Source organism: Pristis pectinata, chromosome 8 (genome assembly GCF_009764475.1).
Source record: "Pristis pectinata isolate sPriPec2 chromosome 8, sPriPec2.1.pri, whole genome shotgun sequence".
In the NCBI taxonomy this organism is placed as follows: domain Eukaryota; kingdom Metazoa; phylum Chordata; class Chondrichthyes; order Rhinopristiformes; family Pristidae; genus Pristis; species Pristis pectinata.
Genome location: NC_067412.1, coordinates 8838976 through 8855767, shown reverse-complemented (window position 1 = coordinate 8855767; position 16792 = coordinate 8838976). Strand labels below are relative to the sequence as shown.

General features: G+C 41.9%; 2 protein-coding genes across 5 annotated transcripts in view; one reads left to right on the top strand and one right to left on the bottom strand.

Moving 5' to 3' along the window:
- slc5a10 (solute carrier family 5 member 10) overlaps positions 1 to 16792 on the bottom strand; it is a 118775-nt gene that overhangs the window by 30567 nt on the left and 71416 nt on the right. The gene's annotated exons all lie outside the window — the stretch shown is intronic.
- Positions 1 to 16792, top strand: part of LOC127573144 (protein FAM83G-like) — a 41886-nt gene that overhangs the window by 1363 nt on the left and 23731 nt on the right. For both annotated transcript variants that reach the window (XM_052021088.1, XM_052021089.1), the window contains exon 2: positions 4892 to 5059. In XM_052021088.1, the coding sequence (XP_051877048.1) occupies positions 4892 to 5059 (168 nt within the window). The remainder of the gene's footprint in view (positions 1 to 4891; positions 5060 to 16792) is intronic.

Sequence of the window (16792 nt, the reverse complement as noted above, 5' to 3'; positions counted from 1 at the left end):
GCATGAGTGTCACCCACTGGAAAGTAAAGACGTCTGTGTAAATCGGTTCAAATGACTTGGCAGGTAAATAAAGAAAGAAAATAAAATCATAAAACCTCGCTTAATTGGTTAGACACTAATATAAACATTTCTATAGTAGGATGCCTCAAAAACATTGGAAGAGGCTCTTAAAGGAAAGCAGAGGAATACAGGGTTAGAGAGGAATTGCAGCAAAGTGTTATTTAGCAGACTGTAAATTGTTTTATAAAAGAGTACTTGTTTCCTTACCCATTTTGTGGTTTAACCATCCTGATTCATCAGTGCTTAGAATCTTAAAACTTTAGAATTGCATAACTTTAATGTCGCATTGTAGGTCAGTCAAGTTTAAATTAACGTATTCGTAAAGTTTAAACATTCCTACTGTGACATTAAACATTTCCAGCTAAGTTTATAAGTTAGTCACCATGTCAGTGTTGAACCTGCCCTTGCTGTGATGGTACAAAGAAGTCAGGCAATGTTAAGTGAACAGATGGAATTCACTGCCATGGTTGCTTGAAGGAGCAGTGGTTGTAACCAGAGAGGGTGAGGACTAAAGAGGCAGAGACGGACAAACCCAAGTCTGAGTGCGTGTTCACCAGTGTACAGCTATTGATGAGAGGTATTGAAATGGGCTTTGCTTGGAGTGATACTGTTACATTTCCATGGCATCTTGATCCTTTCATTATTCCTGATCCACTCTCCTTAGCCAAATAAGATAAGAAACTTACTGCTCTGTACAGCACGTTTTGTTTTGTACTTTCCGATATTCATTGTCCATTTTGGAGGCATAGATCTTTTTCACCACCCTGTCTACCTGTGACGCTGCTTTCAACAAACTATGCACATGTAATCCTAGGCCCCTCTGTTCCTTATGCTCCCTAATGCCCTACCGTTCATAGTACAAGTCCCTACACTGGTTTGACTTTCCAAAATGCATCACCTCACACTTATCTGCATTGAAATCCACTTGCCACTCCTCAGCCCACTTCCCTAACCGATCAAGATCATCTATGACAATCTCCTTCACTACCAACAATACCTCCTAATTTTGTGTCAGCTGCAAACTAACTGATTACGCCTTGTGCATTTGGATTTAATGAACAATGTAGAAAGTATGTAGCATTTACATGGGAGCCTTTTGTTATGTCTCAAAGCACTTTACAGTCAAAGCAGTCGCCATTGAATTGAAGGAAATGTGACAGCTGAATTGTGCACAGTCAGCTCCCACAACCAATATAATAATGTGTTAGGAATGCTGACTGAGGCACAGACATCGTGGGCCGAAGGGCCTGTCCCTTTGCTGTACTGTTCTATGTTCTAAATATTGGCCGGAATCTAGGGATATTCATTGAAATAGCGCCATGGGAATCTTTCATCGGAGAGAGCATGTAGGGCCCTGGTTTAACATCTTGTCTAAAGGAAGAGACCTCTGACAATACAGAACTCCCTTATTACTGTTTCTGGATGCCTAAACCCACAGATAACATATTGTAATGTTGGCACCACAAACTTGGCATTGTAACATTGGATAATATAAGTATTTTGATTGGGATTACTCTGCTAATATAAAGCAGGTGTTTACTTGCAACATCTCCCATTCCAAAACTATAAGGCTGAAATTGAAACTAAATTCAACTTGCCTTGGTTTAGGAAAATATCTACATTCTCACTAGTGCTCATTAATATTTTCAGCATCCCAAATATTGAAAGTGCGGGAGTTGAAGCAACTTGCTAAGCATTTTTTAACTAGTCTTCCCCCTTGATGTAGTTACTTTACATATTGAAATAGAACATTAACTATTAGGCCGGCACAGTAGTGTAGCTGTTAGCATAACGCTATTACAGCGCCAGAGACCCGGGTTCAATTCCTGCAGCTGTCTGTAAGGAGATAACACGTTCTCCCCATGTCTGCATGGGTTTCCTCCGGGTGCTCCGGTTTCCTCCCACATTGCAAAGACGTACGAGTTAGGAAGTTGTGGGCATGCTATGTTGGCGGCGGAAGCGTGGCAACACCTGTGGGATGCCCCCAGAACACTCTACGCAAAAGAAGCACTTCACTGTGTATTTCGATGTACATGTGACTAATAAAGATATCTTATCTTAACTGTGTAGTATTTAACCGGTTGCCCTCAACATCCCCTTGGCCCATTCATCAGCCTTTGGATCTGAGCTGCAGAGTCTACCAGGAATAAAATGGACAGAAAGTATGTGCCTTCTTTCCAGCTGTGGTTCAGCGTTAGCACTCTCGCTTTTGCCAGATGTTTGTTGATCCATTCTAGAATATTGAGCAGAAAAGCTAGACATTCAGGTGCATGGCTAAAGGAGTTCTGCTCTGTGGGAAGTGCCATCTTTTGGATTAGATGTGAAACTGCCTTTAAGGAGAATGTAAGGGACCCTATGGCACTACTTAAAAGATGAGTGGAGGAACCAGAGGATAACCTTTCTACAATAAAATAAGAAAATGCTGTGTTACCCAGTGGATCAGGTAGCCCAGTAAAGGACTTTGACCTGAAACATTAGCTCACTTTCTTCTCCATTATAAGGTGAGAAGTAGGGATGTTCACTGATGATTGCACAATGTTCAGTTCTATTCACAACACCATGCAGCCAGACTTGGACAACATTCAAGCACAGGCTAATAAATGGCAAGTAACATTTGTGCCACAAGAGGCAATTACCATCTTCAACAGGAGAGAGTCTAACCACCTATATTTGACATTTCAGTGGTATCACCATTCCTCAGTCTCCGATAGTCCATTGACCAGAAACTCATCTGGATCAACCATGTAAATATTTTGGCTACAAGAGCAAGTCAGAGGCTGGGTGAGACAAGTGACTCATCTCCTGACACTCCAAGGTCTTTCCACTATCTGCAAGGCAATGAGATACTCCCTACTTGTTTGGTTGAGTACAGTACCAATAACTCCTAAGAAGCCCAACACCATCCAGGACAGTTGGGCTGTTTGATTGCCTCCCCATCAACCACCATAAACATTCATAGGTGCACGGTAGCTGCAGTATGTACCACCTACTGAAACGTATTGCTGTTACTTGTGAGGCCACTCCAACAGCCCCTCCCAGACCCATGACGTCGACCACCAAGAAGAACAAGGAATATCAGGCACATTGGAGCAAGTTCCCCTTCAAGTCATGCATCAACCAGACCTGGAACTATCTCACCAGTCCTTCGCCACAGGGTCTAAATCCTGCAGCTTCCTCCCATCAGCACCATGGGAGTATCTTCACCAGAAGGATCGTAGGGGTTCAAGACGGCAGCTTACCACCACCTTCTGGAGCAACTAGGGATGGGCAATAAATGCTGGCCCAGCGGGTGATGTCCACTTGCTGAAAATTAATTTAAAAGGTGCTGCCTGACCTTCTGAAAGTTGGCATTTTCTGCCATTGTTTCAGATTTCCAGCATTTGAGGATTTTTTCTTTCATGTACTCTCCAGTGTCTGGACAATATTTACCCCTCTGTCACTATCATTAAAACTTCGAAACATAGAAAACCTGCAGCACAATACAGGCCCTTTGGCCCCACAGAGTTGTGCTGAACATGTCCCTACCTTAGAAATTACTAGGCTTACCTATAGCCCTCTATTTTTCTAAGCTCCATGTACCTATCCAAAAGTCTCTTAAGAGACCCTATCGTATCCGCCTCCACCACCGTTGCCGGCAGCCCATTCCACACACTCACCACTCTCTGAGTAAAAAACTTACCCCTGACATCTCCTCTATACCTACTCCCCAGCAACTTAAACCTGTGTCCTCTTGTGGCAACCATTTCAGCCCTGACAAAATATCACTCTTTGTGGAAGCTTTCTGACTACCATATCTCCTGCATTACCACATTGCCACTGAAGAAAATGGCTGTGAGTCACATGTTGTTGTCCTGAAACATGGAATTATATAGGACTTGCAGCAAAGAAGCAGTCCAGTCTACGAGAAGCATATATAGGGTAGACGGCCAGAATCTTTATCCCAGGATAGAAATGTCAAATACTGAAGGGCATAGCTTTAAGGGGAAAGGGGAAAGGTTTGAAGGGGATCTGCAGGGCAAGGTTTTTACAATGAGGGGCAGGTGCCTGGAACATGCTGCCAGGGGTGGTGGTGGAAGCAGATACAATGGTGGCGTTCAAGAGATTTTTAGATAGACACATGAGGATGGAGGGATATAAGATCAGATATCTTTATTAGTCACATATACATCAAAACACACAGTGAAATGCATCTTTTTGCGTGGAGTGTTCTGGGGGCAGCCCGCAAGTGTTGCCACGCTTCCGGCGCTGACATAGCATGCCCACAACTTCCTAACCTGTACATCTTTGGAATGTGGGAGGAAACCGGAGCACCCGGAGGATTGTGTGGAGGCAGAAGGGATTAGATTAATTTGGCATCGTGATTGGCACAGACATCATGGGCCAAAGGGCCTGTTCCTGTGCTGTACTGTTCTATGTTCACTCAGCCTAATTGATCAATACTTGGGTTTATCCCTTGCACATGTTACTTCTCACTCTGTTTCCCTTCATCATATCCACCTATTTTCTCCCGAATGAACTTATGAATAATTGCTACTGGCCTCATCCACTCACGGGTACTCATTCTAACCACTGAGTAAATAACTTTCTCCTTAATTCCTTATTGGATCTAAAGTTACAATCCTGTTTTTGCAGTTTTAGTTTCCGTTTTCCATGTGGAGATATATTCTCCAAGCCAATCTCATCTGAAAGGAATTTCATTCATTAACAACAGTAAAATGAGATTCAGCCACAGGTAGTCGATAATGACCAGCAATAGAGTTGATTGGTTGATTAAATGACTGTCAGGTGACAACTGAGCAAATAACTATAACTGCTTTATTACTGTTCCCAGGTAATTGCTGTTGTAATGGACATATTTACAGACATCGATATATTCAAAGACTTGCTGGATGCGAGCTTCAAGAGGAAGGTTCCTGTCTACATCATTCACGATGAGGCTAACATCAAATATTTCATGAAGATGTGTCAGAATGCAGGAATGCATGTGGGAATGCTGAAAGTAAGTCGTGGTGAGAAAGTGGGTGGACAGACTGATCAGCTCCGACGATGTGTGTGAATCATAGTTTAATGATAAAGGCCCATCAGATATTCACGGCTTTTTAAAAAAAAGCTGGAATGCTTTTGAACTGGGATTACTCAAAGGTCCTTTTTCTTTTTGGAGCAGTTAAAGCATTTTAGAGTATGGTCTCATGACGGATTAGTGTGGACTTATTTCAAAAGTCATTTGCCATTTCCAATTCTCTTAGGGATTGAGACAGTAAGTGACTACTAGCTGTCTTCCGTCACCATATACCTCTACAGGGAACTAAACATGAGCAATCACAGATTCAAACATAGATATGAACATATGAATTAGGAGTGGGAGCAGGCCATTCAGCCCTTTGAACCTATTCTGCCATTCAGTAAGATAATAGATGATCTGTTGTAGCTTCAACTACACAATCCCACCCACCCCTGTAATCTTTCACCCCCTTGCTTATCAAGAATCTGTCTACCTCCACCTTAAAGTATTCAAAAACTAACCTTCTGCTCTTTGAGGAAGAGTTCCAAAGACCTGCAACCAGCCAAGGGGAAAAACTTGCCTCCTCTGTATTTTGAGTGGGTGACCCCTTTATAGTTTTAACCAGATTCTCCAACAAGGTAAAACATCTTCTCCACGTCTACCCTGTCAGGGCCCTTCAGGATCTTTCGTTTCAATGAAATCCCCTCTCACTTTCTAAACTACAGTAGATACAAACCTAATATATCATTTTTTTCCTTTATGAGATAACCTGTCCATCCCAAGTATTAGTCTAGTAATCCTTCTCTGCTGATAGCACGCCAATATTACAGAAGCACTTCAAAATGACGCAACACCTTCATTCAAAATCGTTTTGCAACACCAGCTGTAACATTATGGGAAATCTACATCACCACTGTGGACTTATCTTTGTTGATGAATTATTAACCAGGTGAATTCTTTTGACAGACCAAATTACCTTTGAATTACCTTTGAACTCTTAAGCTCTGAGCATCTGGTACTCACTGACAGGCTTTCATTTTAATTTGCATTACATGCCAGAATCCCACGTGATCCCAGCTTTTATTTTTGGCTACTGTATCTCTTGGATCCAGAAGTGGTTTGATATTTCACTTCGTGAGCTGTATAGACGATAGCATGTCAAAGCAATATAAACCATCTCATGAGAGAGCAGAGGATCCAACATATTTATTTTATTTTTACCATTGCATTCATTGTATAAATTTCAATAAGCATTTCCTGTCCTGATAGTATAAAAGTATTGGTTTTAAAAAAACCTCTCTGCTTCAAGCTCTTGGTCGCCTGTTCTAATATCTCGCCACATTGTCAAATTTTCCAAGGTTCTTGTGAGGCACCTGACACATTTAAATATGTTTAAGGCTCTACACAATCCTATTCTCCACAGACCAGAAAGTGGGCCTTGCAGCAAAGGCCAACACTTATTGCCCTTAATAAGGTGTGGGGTGCTGCCTTCTTGAACTGCTGCAGTCCTTCTGGTGAAGGTGGTCGCACAGTGCTCTTCAGGAGGGAGCTCTAGAATTTGGACCTTTTGACAGTGCAGAAATGGTGATTATCTTTCCAATTCAGAATGCAGGATCATATGCAGGGTATCTGTTGAGGCTGGAGTTGCCATGTGCCTTTTCCTTCTTAGAGAATTACAGATAGAGTCAAACAACACAAAACAGGCCCTTCAGCCCACCAGGCCCATGCTAACCATGAAGCCCCCACTTACACTAACACCATTATATTCTCCCCACATTCTCATCAATTCCCTCCAGATTCTACCATTGGCCTTCACTGAGGGCATTCCACCAACCCACATGTCTTTGGGATGTAGGAAATCTAGATGGCTACAAGAAGAACATGCAAACTCCACACAGACAGTACCTGAGGTCATGACTGAGCCCAAGCCACAGGAGCTACAGCACTATCAGCTATGCCACTGCGTTTCCCTTTTTCTTTTATAATTTAGAATATATGGCTTAGCCTTTGGAGGTAGAGACTGTGGATTTGAACGGTACCTTTAGAGGAGCCTGGGCAAGTAACTTCAGTGTGCTTTATTGATAGTACAAACTGCAGCCACTATGTTGGAGGAGGTTAATGTTTGGGGTATTGGTTGTGTTGCCAATCAAGCAGGCTGCTCTGTCCTTGATGGTGTGATTGATATTTAATCTGTTCTTCCACTGTCTGGTTTCCACGTTAAGCTGATGAGAGAAATGATTGAGAAGTGTTGAGTTTCCACAACTGGAAATAAGCAGAACCTTTGTACAAATCCAAGTCATTTGGAAGTATGGGAAATATTAAGAAAGAATTCCTACCACCTGTGTACGGTTTCAGGGTGTTGTCAACACAAAGAAATGAGGAGGAAAAGGCTTAATAGGAATGGTGTAACATGAAACAAGTATGTGGGTCAGTGTATAAAACCATGGTGAAATTCTAGCTTAATGCTGTGATCATCTGATAATGGTGAGCCTCTTATTTAAGACCTGGACTAGTTACGGCAAATTACATTCTGGTTAAGGTCACTTAGATTTAAAGAAATATCTCAGATGTTCTAAATCTTTTAAAATAAAAAAACAAATTTATAATCATGAACTGCTAGCAATGAAGTAGCAAGCTGGGATAGACAGAAATAGGTATCTTGGGTGACTTAAAACAATCGGAATATAATTATAAGATTAAATGCAAGGGACTTCTGGCCGAGAGCAAGATGAACATTTCCACATACAGGGGTATGGAATGCATGGTCTGAGTTAATGATTGAAACAGAGATTGTGTCAGAGATTAAGAATTGCTGAGAAATGTGATTGAATAAGTGAGGAAATAAAGGCACATGGAAATGTGACAGTCTGTAAAATTCAAGTAATCCTTATGTGTTGGATAAAGCCGGGTGTGATCTGGTTATCCTGCACGACCCTATTTCTAATTTTATTTTGTATGTAACATATTTTAATCAAACATTGTTTTCTCTGGACGTTAAGGCTTTTGGCAAAAATCAGTACCTGTTGAGGCCTGTTCATGTGTAAAAATATAACAGCAGTTTGTGTGTATCTGGGATGTATCTCTGAGTTCTGCCTATACATAATGTATGAAAGCAACACAGTAATGCTGTGTTAAATCAATAGGATTAATTCTGAATTTCAGAAAAACTGTTGCAAAAGGATTAGTTACATTATGTAGTAAGTTTTGACAGAATACAGGCTTAGATTAAGTTTGTGAAAATTTCTCCTGCCATTATTGCTAATGGTGTCTGCAATTTATCAGATCTCTGCATTGAATAAATACTTTGAAAATCAACAAAACTGCAGATGCTGGAAATCCAAAATAAAATCGGAAGCTGCTGGAAATACTCATCAGGTCAGGCCGCAGCTGTCGTAAGAGAAACAGGGTTAATGCTTCAGGTCGATGACCTGCTGTCAAAAACATTCATTCTGTTTCTCTTCCCACAGATGTGGTCTAACCTTCTGAGTATTTACAGCATTCTCCGTTTTTATTGTATAAATGCTTGCCACTAGTGAAGGATTTGGACAGAAAATGCTAGGCAGGCTGCATCTGTGGAAAGAGAAAGAGTTAACGTTTCAAGTTAAGGTCCCTCCATCAGAACCGGCAACGTGTCTTTGACCTGAACTGTAAACCCTTGTTTCTCTCTCTGCAGAGACTGCCTGACTTGCTGAGTGTTTCCTGTATTTTCTGTTTTATTTTGGATTTCCAGCATCTGCAGATTTTGGCTTTAGGACTTCAGAATGTCACTTACATTGGAGCATACATTTGTTTCCATGCACTTTCCCTGTATGCCCTGTTTTGAGGTGATCCAAAGTTGGTTCTAAATCTTGCCAGAAGAAGAATTATTCCAACATTTAATCATACCCAGCTAATACAGATCTCACACTCAATATTAGTCATAAAGAATCAGATAAATACTTGGAAGCGCAGCTAACAAGATAGGTGGAGGAGTAGGGAGTATTGAAGAAACAGGAAGGTTGCAGAGAGACTTGGATAGTTTAGGAGCATGGGCAAAGAAATGGCAGATTGAGATTCAATGTTGAGAAATGTGCGGTTGTACACTTTGGAAGAAGAAATAAAAGGGCAGATTATTATCTAGGTGGGGAGAAAATTCAAAGTACAGAAGTACAAAGGGACTTGGGGGTCCTTGTACAGGATACCCTAAAGGTTAACCACCAGGTTGGATCGGTGGTAAGAAAAGCGAATGCTGTGTTGGCATTCATTTCGAGAGGTATAAAGTATAACAGTAAGGAAGTGTTGTTGAGGCTCTATGGGGCACTAGTAAGACCTCATTTGGAATACTGTGTGCAGTTTTGGGCCCCTTATCTTAGGAAGGATGTGCTGATGTTGGAGAGGATTCAGAGAAGATTTACGAGGATGATTCCCGGAATGAAAGGCCTTACATATGATGAATGTTTGTTGGCTCTTGGACTGTACTCTCTGGAGTACAGAAGAATGAGAGGGGACCTCATAGAAACATTTCGAATGTTGAAAGGACTGGACAGAGTAGATGTGGCTAAGCTGTTTCCCTTGGTGGGTGAGTCCAGGACTAGAGGGCACAGTCTTAGAATTAGAGGGTACCCATTTAGAACAGAAATTAGGAGAAATTTCTTTAGCCACAGGGTAGTGGATTTGTGGAATTCATTGCCACATACAGCTGTGGAGGCCCGATCATTGGGGGTGCTTAAGGAAGCGATTGATAGGTATCTAATTAGTCAAGGTATCAAGGGATATGGGGAAAAGGCCGGAAATTGGGGCTAGATGGGAATAGTTTAGCTCATGGTGAGGTAGCGGAGCAGACTCGATGGGCCAAATAGTCTACTTCTTCTCCTTTGTCTTGTGATCTTGTGAACATTGCCATGGGGAAAGAAGGGTAATAGAGTCACACGGGGGGAAGCAGGCTATTCAGCCCATCACGTGAATGCTTACCAGTGAGCATCCATCCAGATTAATCCCACCTTCCACCACTTGACCCATAAACATCAATGCTTAGACGATTTAAATGCTCATCTCCTTGGACTAATTGGATTGCTCTTTGAAAGCATTAGTACAGGCATCTTGGGTTGAATAGAATTCTCAAAGTTAGCGGTTCTTTAAAGGAAACAATATTAGAATTGTGTTTCAGGACAGCTTTACTTTGTCACAGTTTCTGGTATCATTCTTTTGACCCCTTGAATGTTATTACCTGCCAATACATTGCAACCTTATGGCAATTATCTCAGACTGAAATGATCCTATTACCTAATGTTGTTACATCATTCAATTAAGTCCAATTTTCTTAGCGCACAGAACTAATTTGGCACAGCACTTTAATCTTGGAATCAACTCCAAAGAGAGAACAGAAGCACCTTTGGTTCTTGTCTCTAACCTTCACTTGGCCCTGTGACAAGTGCAAACTTTTCAGCAATGACTACAGCCTCACCTGTCACAGAGGTATGTGGGTGGATAATATCTGCTACCCCACCCCACTACCCTGCCCTCCAGACATACAGGCTGCAACTCATCCGACTTCAGAATTTCCCCAACTTCTTTGAACTCATTTAATTGTTTAATTGCAACATTCAGAGAAAAAGCAATCCACCACAAACTGTGCACTGGGATTTGACTGTTCTTTCATTAACAATAGCTGATACTTTGGATCTGAACAGGATGTGGATTGTCATCTTGAGGGAAATTGAGGTTATGTAAGAGGATGCTGTCTTCATGAGGCAAATGTGTCTCAAGTTCCTTCCAACATGAAGCAATAACAAATTCTATCCAAGTACAGCCCAGTGTAAGTTCCATTGAGGAGAACATTGGAATAAAGGAACAGGAAGAGGTTGTTCATCCTACTGAAAGTTCATAGCTGACCTGTTTCTCAACACCATTTACTAACCTCAATGCCTCTTAATTTCCCTGACCAACAAAAAAACTTGTCAATCTCATATTTGAAACATTCACGGTCTTTACGGGAAAAATTCTGTTTTCCATTAACGTTCTTGAGTCAGGGGAATGTAGTGCAGACAAGTTACTGGTTATATAAGATAGCTCTTTGTTCATGTTCTCTCTGTAACTTCCCTCATTAACGTTTCAACCAGATGACTTCATCAACAACTTATCCCCATAGCAACCCTGGTCTCACCCTATTGCAGATAGTTCCTTTGCCCTATCCATCCCTTCCCACCTTCCCTGCAACTTAAAACTAAATTGTTTTCTCTCTTTCCCAGTTCTGACAAGGGGTCTTTGACCTTAAGTGTTAACTTTGTTTCTCTCTCCACAGATGCTGCCTGACCTGCTGAGTGTTTCCAGCACGTTGTGTTTTTATTTCAGGCTTCCAGCAACTACACTTTTCTGACTTTCATCTTTATTCATGATTTTCCCTTCAAAAAGAAACTTTATTTTTTCCAAAAAAGAGTTCAAACTGAGGATTCTTTTCTCAACATCCACTCTCCCAATCCTGTATCTTTCTCTCTTAGATTTTTATCCATTGTTTCCTGCCAATGATTCCCAAACCTGCCTTTGCTCTCAGTTTTCATGTTAACAAGTGGAATTCAATAGATAATGTAACTCGTGCTCCCTGACCACATTATCACAAGGACTCCAAGCAACACGTAATTGGTTCAAATCTCATCTTGCTCGAATAATCCGTAAAACCAGACTCAACAAACACAGAAAAGCTTGTTTTGTTCTATTGTTAGCCAAATGGAATTTAAGTGGCCTATTAAAACACGACAAGACACAAGTGTTATATTGGCATAATCACTGGTAAGGATTGGTTATTGTCTGGATCACTCCCAGGTGATTATATTTCTCATGTTGTGCTAAATAGTAAAATGGGCTGGTTTATGTTCTTTATTCATTATTAATTTGTTTTAAAAATCGATGAAATAAGTTGATTTAAGCTGGTCTGCAGTACATTCTATCACTGTATTGGGTATTGGAATTGGTTTATCATTGTCACATGTCCTGAGATATGGTGAAAAGCTTTTGTTTGCATGCCATCCATACAGATCATGGCATACACAAGTACATCGAGATAATAAAAAGGAAAACAGTGTTACAGTTGCAGAGAAAGTACAGTGCAGGTGGACAAATAAAATGCAAGTACCATGACAAGGTACATTTGGGAGATCAAGAGTTTACCTTTTAATGTATGAGAGGTCCGTTCAAGAGTCTGATAACAGTGAGATGGAAACTGTCCTTGAGCCTGGTGGTTCGTGCTCTCAAGCTTTTGTATCTTCTGCCCGGGGGGGTTGGTGGGGGGGTGGATTAGAGAGAATAACCAGGGTGGGAGGGGTCCTTGATTATGTTGGCAGGTACATTAGTGTAGCGGTTAGCGTAACGCTATTACAGCGCTAGCGACCCAGGTTCAATTCTGGGCACTTGTAAGGAGTTTGTACATTCTCCTCATGACTGCGTGGGTTTCCTCTGGGTGCTGCAGTTTCCTCCCACATTCCAAAGACGTACGGGTTAGGAAGTTGCGGGCATGCTATGTTGGCACCGGAAGCGTGGCGACACTTGCGGGCTGCCCCCAGAACACTCTACGCAAAAGATGCATTTCACTTTGTGTTTCAATGTACATGTGACTAATAAAGATATCTCTTATCTGCTTTCTTGAGGCAGTGGGAAGTGTAGACAGAATCAGTGGAGGGGAGGTTGGTTTGCGTGATGGGCTGGGCTGTGCTTACAACTCTACAATTTCTTGCGATCTTGGACAGAGCAGTTGCTCTGAAGAGCAAGGCATGGTGGTGTAGTGATTAACTGGAGACACAAGAGACTGCAGATGCTGGACCCTCCTCAGTTCACCAATCACCAACTCCCCTCCCCTTTTTACACTGGTGTTTGTCCTTCTCCACTCTCAGTCCTGATGCAGGGTTTCAACCCAAAACATCAACAATTCCTTTCATCCCACAGCTACTTAACCCGCTGAGTTCCTCCAGCAGATTGTTTGTTGCTCTAATAGTTAATTGACTGGATTTGCATCCAAAGTTCTGGACTGTGGACTGAGAGACATGTCCAAAGCCCACCAAAACAGCCAGGGAATTTAAATTTAATGATTAAATAAAACTTTTAAGAATTAATTAGGCTTGGCATTCATAACCATGAAATTACTGTAGTGATGATAAAAACACATCTAATTCATTAATGCCCTTCAGAGAAAGAAATCAGCCATGCTCATCCAACCTGTACGAACTGTATGTGACTTTAGACCCACCAATGTGTTTGACTCTTAAGTGCCTCCTTAGTTCAGGGGTCACTTATGGCTGGGCAATCAATATTAATGCTGAGAGTGACATCCTGTCCTTTAAAATTGTTATATGACCATTTGAGGGAATTGGACTGAATTCTGGTCACTGATACTATACTGGATAAGAGAGCTTTGTTAAGGCACTTGTGTCTAAAGGGCAGCGCAGTGGCGCGGCTGGTAGAGCCGATGCCTCATGGCTCCAGTGACCCAAGTTCGATCCTGACCTCAGGTACTCTCTGTGTGGAGCTTGCACGTTCTCCCTGTGACCACATGGGTTTCCTACGGGTGCTTGGATTTCCTCCCACATTCCAAAAACATGCAGGTTGGTAGCTTAATTGACCACTGCAAATTGCTCGTGGTGTGTAGGTGAGTGGCAGAATCTTTGGCAGGGAGGGGGAGGGGTGTGATTGATGGGAATGTGGGGAGAGTAAAATAGGCGAGTGTAGAATTAGTGCAAAAGTGGGTGGTTGGTTGATGGTTGGGTGGACTTGGTGGGCATAATGCTGTCTCCCTCTATAACTCTATAACAAGGATCACGTGGCATCAACTTGCCATGTAGAGAATGTGTAGGCTGCTGGCATGACCACTCCTGGATGCCCTCAAACGGTGGTGGTGAGTCATCTGCAGCGAATGTCCGCTAAACCATTATCTGACTATTCATAAATCCTGATTGTCATCTGGATCACCAGGTGATGTTTACTGCACTCCCTTGAAACGCACCGGGACCGCACTTCCCGCACTTCCCTGAAACTCACTGGGACCCCACTTCCCGCACTCCCCTGAAACTCATCAGGGCCTTCTTGAAACTTACTGAGTTCACTGGAAATTCCATCACAATACTGTGAGACATCTTAAAATAAAATCAATTACAAGTGTGTTCGTGTATTAATCCAATAGTCCAGAAAATTAGTTGGTCTGGCACCACCAAAGTTCTGAACATGCTGATTATTGGTGTTGCACTGTACTACAGTAGCTGGCATTGCTAGTGATTTACACCCCCGAGAGAATAATGTGAAAAAAAATGAATGCGTTTTTCTATAGGAGAAAGGTTCACATTTAAAGAGAAACCATTGCTGATTGTGTGTGCTGACTACAGGGTGTTTTATTAATGATTGGCTTTCTATCTGTGACTCTGAAGAAAAAGTAAAAGGCCCACCTTGTGATGGATGGGTGAGGGGAACTGACCCATCACCCACCACTCTCCCTGTTCCTAACCTTTCTTGGGAGTTGTGGGGAGATTCCCAACATAATGCTACTTCTGCTGCTTTCCCCATAGGAAAACATTCCCCTTGCCTTCTTCCAAAACCTGGGCTAAGATCCAACTTTAGGTTGAGCGAGCTAGGGCTTTTCTCTTTGTAGCGAAGGAGGATGAGAGGGGACTTGATAGAGGTGTACAAGATGATAAGAGGCATCGATCGAGTGGACAGGCAGAGACTTTTCCCCAGGGCGACAATGGCTAACACAAGGGGACATAATTTTAAGGTGATTGAAGGAAGGTATAAGGGGGATGTCAGGGGTAAGTTTTTTACACAGAGAGTGGTGGGTGCATGGAATGCACTGCCGGTAGAGGTGGTGGGGGCAGATACATTAGGGATATTTAAGAGACTCTTAGATAGCCACATGAATGATAGAAAAAAGGACGGCTATGTGGGAGGGAAGGGTTAGATAGATCTTAGAGCAGGATAAAATGTTGGCACAACATAGTGGGCTGACGGGCCTGTTCTGTGCTGTAATATTCTATGTTCTAAACAAGAGGTCAAGAAAGGAACTGGTATGGCACATCCTGCCATACCATGATGTACTACATTAGAGATCACTGTAGAGTCATTGATTGTTGAATGACTAATAATTCAGATAAACACCTTGTTCCAAAGTGCGTATAATATATGACTTCATTGAGAAAGAAGCGTGGAAGGAGAACAATTCATCCTTGGTCTGTAGCACTAAACATGCCAGAACTTGTGGCTGAGTGTCATATTTCACTTCTGAAACATGCTGTGGTGGAACCAGCGTACAATGTGCAGATATGGCTACACTGCTGTTGTGCACTACCAATAGAGGACAAGTTTCTAAGCAATAAAATGGTATATAATCTTAAACATCTGACACATTCTAGTTATTATAATCTCATGAGCTAATATAAAAAAAGCTTTCCCAACAACAATTGCTTTAAATACAAATATATCAGCCTTTTAACTATCATTAGCCCTCAGAGCATGTCGGTACACTCCTTTGATGCCACCCAACCTACTTGGTCCAAGTTTGATGCTTAACGTACTGAGCAATAGAGTGTTATGGTATTGACTTGAATACAGTTCTATAAGATGTTGGTGATGCCACATTTGGAATATTGTGTTCAGTTTTGTCCACCCTACTATGGGAAAGATGCCATTAAGCTGGAAAGAGTGCGGAGAAAATTTAGGAGGATATTGCCAGGACTTGAGGGACTGAGTTATAGAGAGAGGTTGAGCAGTTTGGGACTTTATTCATTGGAGTGTAGGAGATTGAGGGATGACCTTACAGAGGTGTATAAAATCATGAGGGGCATAGATGGGGTCAATGCACACAGTCTTCTTCCCAGGTTTGGGGAAACAAGAACTAAAGAGCATAGATTTGAGGTGAGTGGGGAGGGATTTACTAGGAACCCAAGGGGCAACTTTTTCACCCAGAGGGTAGTCTGTATATGAAATGAGCTGCCAGAGGAAGTGGTTGAGGCAGGTACAATAACAATATTTAAAAGACACTTAGATCGGAAAGGTTTAGAGAGATATGGGTCAAATGCTGGTACCTTGATGGACATCTTGGTTGGCAAGGAACGGTTGGGCTGAGGGCCTGTTTCCATGCTCTGTGACTCTATGACTTGGCAGTGGAATTCCAAATAAAAGATTGTTATCTGATTTTTCAGCTATTCAATAGCACTGAATATTTGTACAGTGTGGTGAATAAAGAATAAACTGGTTTTATGTAGTCACTTGCGGTAGACCGTATGATATCTTGGAATTTTGTCAATGTTGTTGGCTAAACAAATGTCTAACCAGTCCATCATGGGGTGGCCAAATGAGCCAATTAGTGATTTATCCTTTGATGTTGGTCAAGATCTCCTGTTTTGAAAACTGTATTGGGTTCTCCTGATTAAAACAGCACAACTCAATACATGGTCCTGCTTGAATGCATCAGTCTTTCCAGTTCTGGGAGCATCATATCATATTAAAAGGTGAACCAATGGATTTACAAAACAATAGATGTACACCTGTTGCTCGCTAGAGTTCAGGCAGTTCCTGAGGGTAAAGGCAATGCACTGTTAGCAATGCCTTTGTCTAATATGGAAGGACTTTAACAGCCGTTTTAGCTGGTGACTTGCAGTTCTGTGTGTTGCTCTCCTGTGTGGTGCCTCGATGAATTTCTTAATGCCACTGGGAACAAGTTCTAAGTGGTTATGTGGATTAATAAGCATTTAGGGCAAGTTTGAATGGGATGTGGCT